The following is an 18,030-nucleotide window of genomic DNA, read 5'->3' on the forward strand; positions in this document are numbered from 1 at the left end:
TAAAAAAGAAAAAAAATTTATTTATAAATGAGAACCAGAATATACAAAGCAGTGACCAGCTGAAAAGGGTATCATTGCTCAGAAGTGCGGACAGGGTGCTGGAGAAACGCTTAGTGTGTTCCCTGTGACCGAAGGTAACCGGGCTGTGTTTCCACAGGGAAAAAAAAATACAAAATTTGATACATAACATGACCAAAACCTTTCCACCCATAAGACTGGGAAGTATGTAGCAACAGCAACATCTAACATCCCGAAGAGCATTGCAGTCCCGATGGTACAGACGGCACAAAACTGACCTGAACGGCCGTTTTCTCAGAACTATTCTTCCACCCCCCTCCCAATCATGAGACCCAGCTTCTTTGGTCTTGACTGGATGCTAAAAAGACTAGGTATTATTTTTCGCACCCACCCCCCCAGGGCATAGCTGCATGAGGAGTTTGCACCGACCGGTCAGCCAGCACAGTAGGGCTTGTGCTTTGTATCTGGCCTGCAAACACATAAGTGCATGCTGTAGAGCCGGGAAACCCACCACACAGAATAAATAACATTTCACAAAAACACATCCTCCAGATGTCTGGCTGTGTGATGTTACAGGATTTGGGTGTAATCGCTTCGCAAGATATATAAATTGTAATAGAAAGCACAGCCTCTACCCTGTCAGGCTGACCTTGCGGGCGGAGCTGGGAAAGGGGAGAGAGGGATGAGTTTTTAGGCTTTTGCTTCAGCTTCTGTCGATTCGCTGCTCTCTGTCTTCTGCTTTTTTGATTCAACTTTCTCCTGGGGGCGGGAAGAGAAGAACGAAACTGCGTTTATTAAAGATGTAAGCCGAGCCCGCCCGTCGTGGGGTCAGAAAGTCAGCATGTGCATCCCACGTGGGAAACCGCAACAAGTGTGTGAGGTCACACACACGCATCTGGGAGCCAGCGCACCCCTCCCCCTCCCAACTGGCTGCAACGCACAACCATCAACCCACCTCCTCCTCGGCAGGACGTTTCGCAGGAGGCCCATCGGTCTCCTCTTCTTCGGCACCTTCTTCTCCCTCACCTTCCTCCTCCTCCTCCCCCTCACCTTCAGCTGAAACCAAACAGAGAGTCATATCCCACTGAACATAAAAGCAAAACATGCGGAAACGAAAAAAGGGGGCCAGTCGGAACAACAGTGGCATACTATCAGGGATATATCCAATCACCTGTTTACTCCCTGATCCATAGCATGCCCAACGCGTGTGGTCTGACATTTTAGAAAAGTCAGAGACCTACCTTCTTCATCTTCCTCCTCCTCATCTACGTCTTCAGGGTTTTCCTCACTATGGTCTGCGCCATTCTCTTCCTAAAAAAACACGTATAGCAATGAGATGATGCCTAGGATGCTGGGGTCTCATTGGATTACCTGGCTTACCTTCTCAGCAATATAGTAGAATAAGATACAATGCTCACCATTATGCAGAACACTAGAGACACGTAAAGTAGAAAGACATCAATTTCAGTTATTGAAATTAATATATAGTCATCTATCCCCCAATATATACAATATGTATATGAACATTGTCCTCAGGTACTTTTTTCCTAGTTACTCTCTCATCACAAAGCCTTCTGATACCTCCCTTGTGCAACGCTTGCATGGCCAATTAAACCTTACTAGCTTATCCGTAAAATCAGTCATGCGTTACTCACAATATATGACATTTTACACTTCTCCGTTATGGAGGAGTTTCATTAGATCTAACCAGCACATGGAAAGCCCCACACTTACTGTTCCGTTGGCTGGCGTCTCATCACTGCCGTTCTCCTTCTTTTCGACCTCCTCTGCAACGTCCTTCTTCTCCTTGATGTCTTTCTGTAAATAATCGAAAACCCAACATTAAATCGACTCGCGTCCACAAACTGTCCGATAAAGTGATATGAAAGGAGGAAAATGCGAGTGAATCGAGGCGATTTCCAGGTAAAATCGGTAAATCCGTGAAAAATTGTATAAAGGACTACATTAATGAATTAAATAAAGTGTCCAAAACGCATAGGACCGCGTAGCCATCCAGCGTGAAGAATGGCGCGTCACCATCAATCAGTACGACTTAAATGTTTCACGCGCGCACGCGCTCTTCCGATGAGGGCGCGCGGCGCACAAAGCAGACAAAAGAATCTTCGGAGAAACGTGGCCGTCGCGCTCGCTCGCGCAGCCGAGAAAAAAAAATCCCCCAAGCGTGCTTCCCGGCACTTCGACTTTCGAACAGGTAACTGTAAACTCGAAGAGCATGACCGCATCGATCTAATCGGCTGTATGGGGGAAATTAGCATTTTCCGCCAAAGTTGCGAAATCCGCGTTGAGAAAATGATAAACACTCGCGGTCAACCGTTTCCGCGCTGGTAACGCTCAAGCTTAGGAACGTTGGCCAAACTGTACGGAGTCTTCACCATGCTCTACTATGAAAGGGTTTTGTGGCATCTTTGCGTCACAGCACCTCAGGAACTCAGCACAGGCAATAGTACCAAATGGCTACGACACAAAGACAATTGAGATTATTCAACCCCCTCCCCCTCCGCAGAGTCTTTGTTCGTGGTATAGAAGCAGTACTTACTTTAGGAGAAACCTCGGTGGTGGTGGTGGTAGTGTCGACTGCGGTGTCTGCCATTCTAAGCTGTTTTCAATGCAGACCTAGAAGAAACTCTACAAAAAAGGTTTTTTACGTTGTTGCGAAGACGAGCACAGCGACCCCTATCTGCCACAAGACGCGTGTGACTCGCAGGCGAGGAGAGGAGTGAAGCAGCTTGCTTCAAACCTCAGAATTAAATAGCGCTCCCCCCGAGGAGCGAGCCGACGAGACACGCCATTGGTCTAGCGCAGTGGTCTCCATAGTCGCGGCATCCTCATAGGTCTCTCTGCCTGTAGATCGCGAACTCACGCTCCCGCCTTTCATACCCCGCCCATTTGTCGACTTTTCTTTCTTTCTGATTCGCTAGCATGCCTGCGCTGATTCCCGCCCGTTATTTAGCACAACAAGGGACTTTCTCGAAGTGCCAGCCTCTAGATGTTTAATTGACGCCCATTTGTCAGTGTGTCTTTGTTGCTGATTCGCTGGAAGTCGGACGTGATTCCCGCCTTCCTTGGCAGCACGAAGGACTTTCTTGACATGAGATTTAATTGGCCGATTTTAAAGTCAGTCATTACAAAATGGTGCTCAACTTGTATTGTGTGGATTGGATGTTGAGTGTGTCTGTTAATAAGGTCCCGCCAAATTGTTCTTCATTTCCATCTATTTATAACCTTGGAGACGAAAATATTTGGAGCTAAATGTGCAGCCCCTCTCATCGAATCCCCATCCATTAACTTCCAGAACCTGTTTAATCTAATTTAGGATCTGAACTTTGTTTTACAAAATACTGTGTCATGCTTGGCTGAGGTGGATATTTGGTCTCTATCTTGGTATAATTTTGGGAGATTCACGTAGCCAATGTGGACATATCACCATGCAACTGCAGGAATGCTCGAAAATCCCAATATAAGAGCTTTGACTTGTTGGAACAGTTTTGTGTGGTGTACCTATTGAAAGTCCCTAAGAACTTTTGTGTTATTCTTTTCACAAAGAAACTCACCTAGGTTAAGAGGAGGATTGGATATTTTGGGAATTTTCTGTTACTTGAGAGGTGCCTTTCTCCAGTTCTTACTTTGTTCCCTGAGGCCAAATTTGAAAACCACAGCTTGTCTAGAATGGTCCAGCTACTCTGATTCCCAGAATGTTACAGAGATAGCCAAGTTGAATTTAACTGCTTAGAAGGCAGTGTAAGGCCAGGCAGCTATAATAGAGGAGGATAGACAGCCATGTTTAGAGCTTGACTCCATTTCTGTAGTGACTAGGCTTCACGTTAGGTTGTTTGACAGGTTTCATATAAGTCCTGGCACAAGCCTGAGCTCAGGCTATGGGGTAAAAAGCCCAAGGCAAAATGAGTCAAGCATGTTCTGCATTTTTATATATGGTTGTTTGCTCAGGGTAGTCCAGTGGCACAGTGGTTAAAACTGCTGTCTCAATAAATCCCATCCTGGGCACACTATCTGTATGAAGTATGAACATTCTGTACATGTCTGTGTGACCTTTCCTCCTGGTGCTCTGGGTTTCAACCCAAATCTCTTGAGACATCAGTGTAAGGTTAACTGGCAACTCTAATTTGGCTCTTTGTTAGACTGTGTTTGTGTGACCCCTATGATTAATTGACTCCCAATCCAGGGTTGGTGGTGCATGCCTTGTACCTAATGCTGCCACAATCTTGAATTAAACATTTAAATTAGTGGGTACAGAAAATGGATAGATGGATATATGGGTGGAAAGTTGTTGTTGTTGTTGTTTTTTTTACAATGCCAGAATAAGTGGGTGTTTATGGAACTGCATTGTTTACCCTAATGCTGTTTGTCCTGCTGCCTGGCTCATGAAGGGCTTCATAGGATCTAGTGTTGTTAAAATACTGTCTGTACTTGCACTGTTTATTCTTGCACATTGTCTTGGCTGGGTTAGACTGTGACTTCTTGAGGACACTTGGGGGTGGACCTGTGGCCAGTGTGAAGAACTCTGGCAGGTGTGAGGCATGCTTAAAGTTCACAGTCTTTGTCCAGCGGCCAAAAAGCGATTAGGAGCTTTAAATGACGACTCTGGATGAAAGATGGAGCCTCACTGGTTAGCGCAGAGGTCTTTGTGGAAAAAAAAAACAAGCTCACTTTTTTAAGCACTGGGAGGCCTGTGAAGTATTTGAACAGGATAGTGTATAATAAACTAATTTTAATTCTTTTTATGGAACTTCACAGTTAAAGAGGAAACAAGATTATGGGCCACAGGAAGTGAGAGTGCAGCATCTTGTTGCACCTATGTGTGGCTGATGGGTTTGTGCAGCGCTTGTGTCAGAGGTGAGTGTGTGTGAGAGAGGAGGTCGTCAAATGCTGAGTGTGTGTCTTCATTAGGTCAGACTACTGTGTGCTCAATGTGTGCAAGAAAAGGTCATGAGTGTATGCAGGGCATATTGTCATGAAAGCGGGTTAATGTGCTGGTTAGGTGGCTGTGTTTCTGCAGGCTAGGTGTCTTTGTGCGCATGTGTGGTGCATGTGGTCAGAGAGGGTTTGTGTTTAACGGCATATGCATGCTTGTTTGGGGTGTGTGTAGCAAATGTGTCCACTGGATTTTTGTGCATGTGTATGTCACGTGGCGGCACGGTGGTGCAGTGGTAGCATAAGGAGACCTGGGTTCGCTTCCCGGTTCCTCCCTGCGTGGAGTTTGTATGTTCTCCCCGTGTCTGCGTGAGTTTCCTCCAGGTGCTCCGGTTTCCTCCCACAGTCCAAAGACATGCAGGTTAGGTGCATTGGCGATCCTAAATTGTCCCTAGTGTGTGCTTGCTGTGTGGATGTGTGTTTGTGTTCTGCAGTGGGCTGGCACCCTGCCCGGGGATTTGTTCCTGCCTTGCACCCTGTGTTGGCTGGGATTGGCTCCAGCAGACCCCCATGACCCTGTGTTAGGATATAGCAGGTTGGAAAATGACTGACTGACTGTATGTCATGCAGTCATCAGGAGCGATGGCGGAATAAGTGGAGAAATGGGCAGCAGGTTGTCTGGTATATAAATGTGTGCAAGACATGTAGCTGTAGCAGTACTGTTATATGTACAGAGTACAGTGAAATTCGTACTTCAAACACATTGCCATTCTTTGGTGCCATGAGAAACAAGGATGCATTAATAGCAACCATGCAGGTGGTTTTGTGTGTGTTGGCCAGGCTGTTAATATAGGATGAAGAATGTGTGTAGGACATTTGACTGTAGGGAAGTGTTGGTTTAGTATGTATGTTGGCTATGTGGCAGTGTCAAATGTTTGTGCAGGATTTTTGGGTAAGTACATGTTTGGGTCTTCCTTCTCAGTTGCATGTGTGGTGTCTCATTATTGCTTTTTCTCGGGGGAAATTTACTCCATGTTTATGAGGCGACATGTACTGTTGCTGTGGGAAACTCTTGTTATTTGCTCACAACTGGATGACTCTTTAAACTGCCTGAAAGTGACCTTTGATACAAGTTGTGTTCTGCTGTTCTCTACTGTAACATATGACTGCCACTGCTACAGTATTACAGTCAGTGAAGGCTTTAAGAAAGCTGTGGGTCTGTTTTATCAAACAAGGTAAGCAGAGGCTTGTACAGTATATTTTATCACAACATTTTTTAGCCTGATATTAACAAAAGTGTCATGTGCATGTGTAATCTGTTGATGCTTCTCTGCTAGCAAGGGCTTACTTTGTCCTTGATGAAGTTTCTTCAGTTTTCATTTTTAGAAGCACAGTGCAAATGAGGAAGGTGCATAATGCAGTGCACTCTGATCCTCTTGGCTTTGGCTTTTCAAACAGAGGCTGCTCTTCACTATATCCTATGAGAATGAAATGTTAACTTTGGCTGCATATTGCTTGGTAGGCCTACTTCTGACACCTTCTCTACTTGCAAGGGAGCTCTGTTTGCAATGGCTACTCGTGTTGATGTGATTATCATTGGAGCAGGGAACCGTGGAAGTACCTATGCACGCTTTGCTGAAGAGTGTCCAGATCAGATGAGGGTAAGAAATGAGCTTTTTACTGTCATTCCTTTAAGTTAGCTTAATTTGACTGACACGAACAGAGGCAATCTATGGAAACGGGTGGTATAGGATTCTGTGTTCAGTCTTGTCACAACTGACAACAGCTTCAACAGGCTGAGTGTCAGACTGACCACTGCAGATCAGGGAATACACATCTCATAGACTCTTTGCTACCCTGAGGACATTTTGTTTCTTACCAGCTTTATGGCTATGAGGCCTAGTAGTGTTTTTAGAAAAAAGACAAAGTTTGATGCCAGCACAGAGTTACTCACTAGATACTGTAATTTCACAAATCACAGGGTTATACTATCATAACTCAAGAAGGGTAGATCAGCTCTAGGAACATACAATGAATTGTTCGGGGCTATATAGTTAGGCAGCAGCAGGATATTGCTACTTTTGACAGTTCACAGCCATCTCTTTAGCCAGTAGGATACAGTGCCATATCATACATACATGCCAAATCATACATACATACACACACATAGTGTGTGTACATTTGTACAGAATGGCATACACTGACATACCCAGGTAAACATAGACTCAACAAGGTACAAACTAAGGTAAACTCTAATACATTCACATAGACATTAGGATAGAGAGGGGACCCTACTGTGAATTTGGAAAAACTGGTATAATGTTGAAGGGTAAGAGAATGAGTGCCATGACCTGTTAGACTAGGTTATGACATTCGACTCAGACCGAAAGAAAGGGGCCGACATATGCAGAAAATAATCATATTTAAATAGTTACATTTAAATGAGGGATGTGCAAAGGGAGGGAACACAAGTGACTAATAAAGGAAGGTAAAGGAAATAACCTGCAGCCTGTTTCGGGTTATCTGCATGGTATTATATTACAGTCTAGCAAGATGGGGGGCTTCTCACGTTACCCACCAATGTTGCATCACTTGTCTTAAATTCACCTTTATAACTCTCCTTCTCTCTCTCTCTCTCTCTCTCTCTCTCTCTCTCTCTCTCTCTCTCTCTCTCTCTCTCTCTCTCTCTCATCCACTAGATATGTTGTTCCCCACAATTCACTTGCTTGACTCTATAGCCAATGAGGTGAACTTAAATACCATCCTGGGTAATTTTTTGCCATGATCCAAAATTACATCCAGGGTAAGTGTGCCCTGCATTTTCTCCAGAGACATCAGGCTAGATGCACACCTGAGCCTCTCACTGCCCTTATAGAGCCAGGTCTCCAAGGTAGCTCCTTTGCTGCTTATCTTATTCAAAGAAAAACATGGTGTCAAATGTTTCCTCTGGGGTCTCTACATCCTTAGTCGACTAAGAGGTGTTGCCACATTTTGCATTTCTACTCTGGGATACTCTCTCTCTTAAAAGAGGGTCGGAAAATCCTAGCAATTAATGGGTTGTATGGCCCCTGCATGGAATACTACCCCCTTCTAATAATTCTTTCTCTCTCTACTAGGGCACTGCTTAACCCAAAGTACTCAGCCATCAGATCAGTACCAAAGACTGGAATGACAGCATGACATGACCAGTTTAACTTGCCAAAGATTAAATTGATTAATATTAACTCTTGTTCTCTTAAAGGTGGTTGGAGTGGCAGATCCAAATCTTTTTGCCCGGGATGCTTTCAAGCAGAAATACAGAATTGAGGAGCAGAATGTGTTTGTGGGTATGTGAGGTATAGTGTGTTTAAGTTAGGCCTAATTTTGTATCAGACAGGCATTGGAAACTTAGGTAACCGTTTTGTTTTCAGACTGGCATGAAGCAGCTAAGAGGGAAAAATTTGCTCACGCTGCCATTATCTGTACACCAGACCACCTCCACAAGGTAGGATTCTGACACAAGAAGCACATTTCCATTCTCTCTGTTCCTCATTTTCTTTTTTGTACCACTTTGGCCTGCAGGAACCAGCATTGGTGTTTGCAAAGCGAGGCTACCACATATTACTGGAGAAGCCCATGTCGGTGAGTTAAGGGTAGTATTGAAATGCCAAAATAAAGTAAGCCAATGTTTTTTGGGGTTTAAAAGTCATCTGGGTAGCCTCCTTCTTCTTTGAACTGTTGTTTACTCTACCTCTAGCACTCTGTCTATTCTTTTTTCTAACTGTCCAGTCATTCATTTAAAGTAAGTTCAGGGTTCGCACGACCATTTAGGCAAACAAGCCATTCGCCTAGGGTGGCAGAATTTGTGGGGATGGTATTTTTTTAAACAACAGATACTGACTTACAAACATTTGGTGTCAATACACCATTCTGACTCCCAATAACCTTATTACATTGTAACAAGCAAGAGAACAGAAGAGACAGGCATAGATACCACACAGAATATGCAGGTTTGCACCCTCAGACAGCTGTGCATATTTATTTTTCAAAACCAGAACATAGAACAGGCAGATCACTAAACCTCCTTGCTGTTATAGAGAACTATGGGAAATGCCACCTAAAACAACAAATACACTGCTTAACATACAAACGAGTTGCACCTCGCATCACGTTGTCCTTTCAACAAGCACACTTCAGCAAACCTTTCTTCATGTAAGCAGACCTATTGACTTGTGGCCACTTCTTTGCAATGCCTTTTTCCGTGAAGCAGCAGAGCTCCTAACTTCTGCCTCCTTGTTCACTCTAGTAAATGCAAAACTTTGGCTCTTCCATCTGGCTGCTGTCTCCATCAGGGGATCCTCCTCATGTAGGCTGCTCCTCACTGTCCCCTTCTAGAACTGACAGACCTCCTGACTGTGTAAATCAGGTGGCTGGTCCAACATCGTCTTGGCCCAACACAACTGACGAGTGCTTCAGTCTTCTGGCTTGTAAAATATTGTTTTATATTTTACATACTATTACTGTTTGGTCTCAATGACCTACAATAGCTCTTTATCGATGGTCTTGTAAAATCTGAAGATGCTGCACTGTACTCCGCTTCACAAAGGTTGTCTTTATGCTGACTGTCCTTGTTTCTTTATTTTCTTCAGATGCAGGGTCATAGTTTTACATTTGTTTTAGCTTTGTTTTACTTTCAGCAAGGTCGTTCTTGTTTTATTTTCCATCATTATTTTGACATGGAGTTAATGGAAACTTTGGGTGCATACATATATTTTTCTTTCCTCTGCTTCCTTTATTCTGCAATCACAGTGCATTGGCATTACACACAGTTTTAGAAGGATCATTTATGTGCCTATAATGACTCCTCATAATATGAGAAACATTAGTACTCCAAGGCTGGCACTGCTTAATTACTGAAATGGTCAGCATATGCTTACAGTCTGGGTGTTTCTTGAATTGCATACTTAATACTGTGTATATCATTGCTGTTTTGTATTGCTATAATAATAATTATTATTATATTATATTAGTATTCACATGAATAAAATTAGTGAAATGAGTGAATATTTTAAAAAGAAAACATATAATGTAGCAGTCATTTGAGTGGTTTATGTACAGCATTTATGTGGTTTGTATATAATATACAGTGTATGTCCTTAGGATTAATATTATTTTCTGTAACTGTATCAATCATGAGTGAGCTAGTTGAAACAACTGTTTTTAAAGAAATTGTTTTTAACTTCACAAAGATAAAGTCAAGAAAAGACCAGTTTAAATTTCATTGATTTGTATTTTTATAGTTGTAAATCACTTTATGAAACATATTATTATTGTTGTTTATTCTTTTGTTTGTAAAAACCCAGCCACAGGGGATACACAAACCAGTGTGTTTCTTTGTGCCGATCCCAAGCCAGGATAAATGGGGAGAGTTACGTCAGGAAGGGCATCCAGTGTAAAATTTTGCTAAATCAATATGCGGACAACAATTTTGGATGATCCGCTGTGGCAACCCCTAACGGGAACAACCAAAAGAAGAAGAAGAAGAAGATTCTTTTGTTTGTAAAATGAAACTACCATCAAATAATTATCATATTTATTATTGTGTTATAATTTTATTTATACATTTCTATATACGTGTTTCATATTTTTTAAATAAAATATTCTCAGTTCTAAAATTCCAAGTCAAATGTATATTCATTTACTTAATATCTGTGGCAAACTGTTGGTTTTCTTTAGCATCATCAACTAAGAATTTTGAACTTCATTAAAAAAATACAGTATATCAAATGCATACATGAAATGTGCATATATACATTAATTCATAATCTAGTTGTGGTACCAGACTACAACAAATGTCATATAGGTAAAACTACATCAAAGGTTGTAAAACTTCAATAATCCTACATTTTTTAAACGAATGTGTCATAAAAAGGGTCATGCATTTTGCTTGGGGTGAGGGGCGCCATTTACAGCTTCACCTAAGACAGCAAAAATGCTAGGGCCGGCCTTGAGTAAGTTGTTACTCATTAAGATTACAGGGACACAGATGTAAACTGGATAATACTAATTTCCTTCAAATATTAAGAAGTATTTCTTCATGCAGAGAAGTAAAATAAGAACCCAAGTGGTTTAGTTCAAAGTGGAACCTTCCTGATCATCAGATATTAACAATGTTTGTAATTCTTTGTTGTAGGAGAATGAGCAAGTTATGCTGAGCTCAGTGGCTTTTCTCAAAAGAAAAACCTTTCTTATATTTTTATGTTCTTAGGTGACTCCTGATGACTGCTTGGAGATTGTGTCTGCCTGCTTGGACAGTGCTGTTCTGCTTGCTGTTTGCCACGTGCTCAGATATTCACCTGCTGTTCGCAAGATAAAGGTATGAGATAGCACACTGTCTACTGGACAGTGGAATTCAGTTACAATGGGCTGTCTTAGTTCAATTCAAGCTTCTGTGTGCTACATTTGTGACTAAAATGCTGCATGCAGTCTGTTATAAGTGCAACCTAATAAAAGATGACCTGACATTAAACAATCCAAGAGAGAATCAAAACGCAGAGGAGCTTCTGCTTCAACACCTATCTGCCTTTGTAGTTCTGGCCTCCTCCAGCTCAGTTCAGGGCCCATCTTGCATTAGTTGGGAGACATTGTGAAGGGAGGCGTCAGTCTTTGTACTCCATTTCCTGTTTCAATGAGCGGGGGAGGAACAAGCAGAGAGAGAGAGAGAGAGAGAGAGAGAGAGAGAGAGAGAGAGAGAGAGAGAGAGAGGCCAGAGCCAACTATGGTGGGGGGAGGGGTGCTCTTAAGAAAGCCGAACATGTAAGTTTGGAAATTTCCAGTCATTCCTAACCACTGCCTGCTTCTCATTGGCCAACGCTTCCAAACTAGGTAATCATTGGTCTCGATTATCCACATTCCTGTCCACAGAGACATCTCATTGGCCCTAACCGCAGTTGGTCTAGGCACACATTATCAGTTCAGAATTTTTTTTTCTTTTAACATGAAGCCATTGGCAGGCTGTTCATCTCCATTCCACCTCAGAGGTGGATATGAAGTAACTTTTTTCTGCCTTAATTTTGACCTAGAATTATGTTGCCATCTGTCCCCTGCCTCCCAAATGACCTTACCCGCCCCAACTAACTGTGTTACCTGAGAATATTTTCATTGGAATGAATCCAAATAATTGTTCTTTGGCAGGAGCTAATTGATTCAGGGGCCATTGGAGATGTCATCCATATCCAGCACCTGGAGCCGGTAAGTGATAAGAGGACAGGGCACAGGTGAACTCCCAATGGCCATCAGCTAGCATGGATTGATCCGTCTGTCTGTCCCTGCAGGTGGGCTTTTATCATTTTGCTCATTCTTTTGTGCGAGGGAACTGGCGTAAGGAATCCCAAAGCTCGTTCTCTTTACTGACTAAGTCATCCCATGACATTGACCTGATCTTGTACTGGTTGGGCAACCGTAGGTATGATCATAATTGAGGTCCCCTCTGCCTCCTAAAAAAATATAATACCAGCCATGGTCTAGTACGAGAAGTTCTAGAGAAGCGGCTCAAAATTGCTCTGTAGCTAAGTCATTGTGGCTTTCTTCTATTTCAGATGTTTAAAGGTCTCATCGTTTGGAAGCCTAAGTCATTTTTCCAGTGACAACAAGGTGAGTATTTGGGTTGGGCACTTTTGCAGAGTTTCAGCTAGTCACTAAATCTGCACTTAATTGTCGCCTGTAGCCATCTGGTGCCACAGCCCGTTGTCTAGATTGTCCTGTGGAACAGCAATGCCCTTACTCTGCCAAGAGGATCTACCTGGATATGGTCAGACAGGTAAGACTCCCAGCAGCCCCCCTAAACTTTTCTAATTTTACTATCCTCTTCAAACCCCCATCTTAAGGGGGACTAAGCAGATGGCTCTATTGTCAAATGCAATCCTACTGACAATGACTCTTTTTAAAAGCCCTGGCCTGGCATTGTGTGCTGGCCCTTGCACAGCAGATGTGGGGCTTACCTCCCTCCTTCTTTTTTCTACTCTCATTCCTACCTCTCTCCCTTCCCCCACTTCCTGCTTCTCCATCCCCCACTGTTCTCTCCTGCCTTTCTTTCACTTTGCTCCTGACTTTTTTTTCCCTTGTATGTGTCTCGTGTGATTTCTCAAGGTAAGTTTGACTTGGGCATTGTGCCACTTCTTGTTTGCACTACCGGAGACCATTCAGTTGACCCAGTGACTATGTTTGAATTGTGAGTCAAGTGGCTGCGGCGCCATCTCTGCTGAAGCTGGTGTTGGGTTTCGGTGTCTATTGCTTCAAAATTGCATGGAAAGTAAGGGACTGTTGCAAGCTTGGCCAACTCTGCAGTAGCCATCTGTGCCTTTCATGTACTATGTACTTCATGCGCTGTGGTGTATCTTTGTGCTCCCCCTTCTTCCAATTAATCATTTTTATCCAATCTGTTCAGTGCTTCTTGAGCATGTACTGTCAGGTTTTTGACTGTTTTACCTTGTCCTCTTCTAACTTAGTCATTCTTTCTCTGCCCCGTTTGAGCTGTCCTTACACTATGTTGCTCCAGAACAATGGTGGTAAGCAAGGTGATTCATTTAATCTATCCCCTATCCAGTGGAGTCTGGCACTTTGACATTCAACAAAGACCTTCCACAGAAACAGTGGAACAGTGCTACTTGTACCCAAAATTTCCAACAGCATTTTGATTTCACTCACCTTCACTTTCTCTACTAAAGTGAGAATGTAAATTGGGCTGCCATTTTCAGTTAATGAAGCCTACTTTATTTTTCTAGGGATGTGTTGGTTGGCCAGTTTCAGTGCTCTGTCCTACCTCTAATGTGGACATTGAATCAGTCACTCGGGCTCTCCAGACTGGTCCATATGGACGCTGTGTTTACTCCTGTGATAATGATGTTTGCACTAATCAGGTGAGGAAAGATCTGGGATCCTGTAATCCTCTTTGTTCCTGCACCCTCTAAATCTATTCCTATTGGTGATTTTTTAGGTTGTGAATATGGAGTTTGAAGGAGGCCTCACTGTTGCCTTTTCCATGGTGGCATTCACAGAGAGACTGTGCCAGCGCATTACTACTATTTCAGGGTCAAAGGTAATAGAGGCCTAGATGATTGCTGTCCATATCTAGAAGCATTACACTAACATGTTCAGCTAGAAAGATGGCATTTGTGCATCTGTTATTGTGATGTTTGTTAGGATGACAAGAACAAGGTTTAGATTGTGTTGGATAGACTTCACTGCCCCCCTGTGGTTGTTGTGCTGCAGAAGCAGGCTTGTTGGAGTTTCTGAAGACAGCAAAGAGAAGGAGGGGTTGTTGTCTGAGCTGGCTAGAAAGGAGGAGTTCTTTGCCCACAGAGGCCCTCTGCCTGCTCCAATGCACCAGAGCTTCCGCTGTAGCTTTGGCAGAGCCACTCCAGACGGATCTCAAAGGGGACCGCGCCCACAGCTGCCTAGTGACGACTTCAAAGAAAAACAATGGCCCTTACTGGCAAAGAGAGAAATCCATTCAGCCACGGGAATTTGTTGCCTAGCAACTAGCCTAAGATGGGAGTAGGAGAGAGAGAGAGAAGGGGAAAGCAGGCAGCAGGGAGAGGTGAAGCAGTGCAGCTGGCACCTGGCATGTGTGTTTCCTCATTTATAACTGAGTACAGCTGGTGAGGAGAAAGAAGATGAGAGATAAGGGTAGAAGCAAAGGTCTCCTACTCCCACTGGAGAGAGACGATTGAAAGTTGCCAGCTCCCTACAGTGGCTAGAGGATACAAAGCATGTAGTGAACCTTAATGTCTTCAGTATATGAGAGACCCTGGTGTGACTCTTCTGTGCTATGTGTATGTCTCTAATGGACAGCTGCCACCAATCTCCAGGGTTGCTGTCATGTTGGAGTCACAGACTAAGGGCTGAAATAGGCTGCCAAGTGGGCGTTTTTATTAAAAAAAAAAAAATGACACAGACAGTTACATAGAATGGGATGAGCATTTAGAAATGAGGCGGGGCTTAAGCCATTCCAAAGAATGCCTCTGCTGGCAACAGAGCTGTTGTCATGGAAAAAATGTTGCCTTAGTGACCATGGAAAAGGGAGGGAAGATGAAGAGAGAAGATTGCAAAGCACAGGAGGACATATTTTGAACAATTAATAGCACTGCTGTGGCTACTCGCTCAGCTGTTTCACAGTGAATCCATCACCTGCACCTATCTTCTTCTCCTAATCCTTTCAGAAGAGCAATTAAATATCTTCAATATTCTCTAAAGTGACTTAGGCAGCCTCTAACCCTTTGACTTGACCCGACTGTCTTACCCCAAGAGGCTATGTGACCCATCCACCCTCTGGCTTGTTGTGATAAAAGTTTTTCTTTCTTTGGCAGGGAGAGCTATCTTGCAACAATGACTCTGTGGTGCGGGTTTTCGATTTCCTGACCCAGAAGGAGACCGTTCATCATGTGGATAATGCAGGATTACTGGTCAGCTCTCTCCGAGCACATGGGGGCTCTGATTATTTCCTCATCAAGGATTTTGTGGCTGCGATAGCAGTAAGTATAAATAAGCATTGTAATTTCTGCACCCAAAACGTATGTTTTAGTTAATTGTTATTCCATACAACCAGGAACCAGCCCCAAAGTGCTACTATTTTGCTTTAGCCAGTAAATATGAAACAGGCAATTCTGATTCACTCACTACTAGAACCATGACATTTTTGTCATTTAAAATTGTAAAGTCGCCATTATCATGAGAATTCTGCAGAAGATGCCATTTTGATGACCATTAACTAAACACCTAGGTGTTTTGACTTCACATTGTCACTCCCCACTTGTGACCGTGAAACTGTACCTATGTAAATAATAATAAGACATTGTTTGTCTCCCTACAGTCTGGTGATGCAGCACTGATCCAGTCAGGCCCAAAGGAGACCCTAGCCAGCCATCTTCTGGTATTTGCTGCTGAGCAGGCACGCAAGGAGAACCGAATTGTGTTCTTTGAAGAAGAGTGGGCAGAAAAACTGGCCCAAGGAACAATGGGGCCAAACACAGCTACCCCCATTTAGCTCTAGTAGTTGATGTGATCAGAAACAAAATTTAGAGCTGAAAGGCTTACATGATTATTGATTATGCAATCATGTTATAGTTGCACTTAAAATGCTTTACTGCAGAAAACATTACTAACAATTATAAAGAATTTATAAAATTGTTTACATTTTATGTTTTACTTTTATTTTGTATTATATCAGTAAGTAAGAAATAATCTGGTTTACATATTGTATATGTTCCTGAGGTGCGTCCAGGAGCCAAACCAAAGCCCTTCTTGAGCAGCAGCACCTTAACATTCACTGAGACCACTGCTATGAGTAGAACAGACATTGAACAGCCAGTTTCCCATTGCAGGGAATGGCAGCCTATGTGTAACAGCAAATACCTACCATTAAAAGCAAGAACAAGCAATGTCTATGTGCAACAGTATAAAGAAATCTCCAATATCTGGAAGGTAAAAAGCAAGAGGTCAGCAAAATCCTCTAGGTAGCAGGAACATTAAGAAGTCAGGTACATCCCATCGGTAACAGCAACATCCTGGAGATCACATGCCTCCCATAAGTAACAAGAATATCTAGATGTACCCCACTGTCTGTCGTAGGTGGCAAGAATTGCTGAGAGACTATCAAATTCTAGCAAGTAGTAGAAATATCAATTGGTCACATATCTCCAGTGGGTAACAGGAAAGTCTGAGAAGTCAGGCTCCTCCAATAAGTAACAGGAATTTTAGACATCAGGTGTTCTTCAAGGTAACAAGACTATTTTAGAAGTTAGAAATATGAAGTCATAGAAACAACTGAGAAATTGGGTACCCCCATAAGTAATTGGGATATTTAGACATTGTGTACCCCCTACTGTAGCTTGTAAGAACATTAAGAAATCTGGTAACCCTCATCTGTAACAGGGAACATTCAGGAGGTCAGATGACTCCCACAGGTAACAGAAATATCTGGAAGCCATATATTATTGTCTTCCATATGTAACAAATATATATTAATGTTCATGAATCAGGAACAGGTAAGAGGTTAGAGTTCAAAATGAATAACATAGATCTCACAAATATTGCTATGAACAATCTCTAGAGGTAACCAAGAAACAAGAACAGTGAAGTCACGTGGGCTCAGTATATAGCAAAATCAATCCAGTAATTGACTATGAAGTCATTGCTCCCTCAAATCCCCAACCATTGTGGGGAAAAAGCATCCAAAAGATTCTCTAACAGACAAAAGGACTAACAGAGACTGGACAGTGGTGTCAATGTGTGCTTCTATAATATGTTGGCAGGGAGAAGGCAAGTTAGGGTTGCTAAGCAGGAAACCTTTGGAACATTCATGAGCTGAAGATCTTTTTCTTTGGTGGTGTGGATACACACTGGCGACTAAGCCTCCTGGGAACGTCTCTTGAATGAGGTAGTTATGTCAGTCTTGGACATTCTGACTTCCCTTGTACCATGAAGGGCCATTGCTCTCTCCTCTTTCTTCAGGACCTAAAGCACAAAAAATAAACCCAAGTCAAGTTGGGGAGCATGCACTGGTACAGTGCGTTGCCGCACCCACTACACGAAGAAACAACTCAAGATCCCAGTGTGCAACCCCCTAGGCAGACACGCAGTCCAGTTCCATCATTAATGGTGCTTTTCAGTTAGCTGCAAAGAACCAAGCAGAGTTAACTTGGAAACTTGGTTCTGTAATGAAGCACAGTGTATAGTCAAATATCAAAGAATCTGGACAGAAACTGGCATTCTGTACAACGTACAACAACTCAGAGAAGTACAAAAACCTTCAAGAGCATAAAAAATAAAAAGAAGAAAAAGTCATATGTAGAAGAATAACTACAGCAATGATATCTTCAAAGTATCTATCTCTACATATGATACAATTAATGTATAATAACATCCATTTTGGAGCTTTTGCTTGTAACAAAAAAACAACTGAAACCAGACTGTTGGCATCTTTCTGATTAGTGGTGTTTCCTGATACTGACATGCAGAATAAGACACACCAATAAAACTGAAAAATTAGTGCCCATTCATTGTTTAAAATTAATCAAACATGATGGGTCCAAGACAGTTAATCTGTAATAAATCAATTATTATTTTATTGTAACACTTACCTTT

The 18,030-nt window shown here is 42.6% G+C and overlaps 3 protein-coding genes across 8 annotated transcripts in view; 1 reads left to right on the forward strand and 2 right to left on the reverse strand.

Annotated features, from left to right (window-relative positions):
• si:ch211-222l21.1 (prothymosin alpha) lies at positions 1-2,772 on the reverse strand. Its single transcript, XM_028807374.2, has 5 exons — positions 2,576-2,772; positions 1,753-1,836; positions 1,260-1,329; positions 974-1,074; positions 1-777 (listed from the first exon to the last, which is right to left on the reverse strand). Exons 1-5 carry the CDS (start codon positions 2,627-2,629, stop codon positions 709-711), a joined length of 378 nt encoding a protein of 125 aa, XP_028663207.1. The 5' UTR covers positions 2,630-2,772; the 3' UTR covers positions 1-708.
• On the forward strand, positions 2,114-16,076 carry zgc:154075 (uncharacterized protein LOC556929 homolog). 6 transcript variants are annotated; one of them, XM_028807371.2, is made up of 14 exons: positions 2,114-2,230; positions 6,431-6,569; positions 8,150-8,234; positions 8,319-8,392; positions 8,470-8,529; positions 11,156-11,263; positions 12,082-12,138; positions 12,222-12,352; positions 12,486-12,540; positions 12,614-12,706; positions 13,671-13,805; positions 13,883-13,984; positions 15,255-15,419; positions 15,758-16,076. In XM_028807371.2, the coding sequence occupies exons 2-14, from the start codon at positions 6,477-6,479 to the stop codon at positions 15,929-15,931; spliced, it is 1,332 nt and encodes a 443-aa protein (XP_028663204.1). In that variant the 5' UTR covers positions 2,114-2,230; positions 6,431-6,476; the 3' UTR covers positions 15,932-16,076. The 6 variants fall into 6 exon arrangements, 5 of the variants coding, with proteins under 5 accessions (XP_028663204.1, XP_028663205.1, XP_051786389.1 ...); XM_028807372.2 differs by having other exon boundaries at positions 2,124-2,230; positions 6,462-6,569; XM_028807370.2 differs by lacking the exon at positions 2,114-2,230 and adding an exon at positions 5,434-6,143.
• Positions 16,061-18,030, reverse strand: part of odad1 (outer dynein arm docking complex subunit 1) — a 16,705-nt gene continuing 14,735 nt past the window's right edge. Inside the window, exon 15 of the mRNA XM_028807373.2 lies at positions 16,061-17,400. Within this exon, the coding sequence (XP_028663206.1) occupies positions 17,293-17,400 (108 nt within the window). The 3' untranslated portion in view covers positions 16,061-17,292. The remainder of the gene's footprint in view (positions 17,401-18,030) is intronic.

This window comes from Erpetoichthys calabaricus, chromosome 8, assembly GCF_900747795.2.
Source record: "Erpetoichthys calabaricus chromosome 8, fErpCal1.3, whole genome shotgun sequence".
Taxonomy (NCBI): Eukaryota; Metazoa; Chordata; class Cladistia; order Polypteriformes; family Polypteridae; genus Erpetoichthys; species Erpetoichthys calabaricus.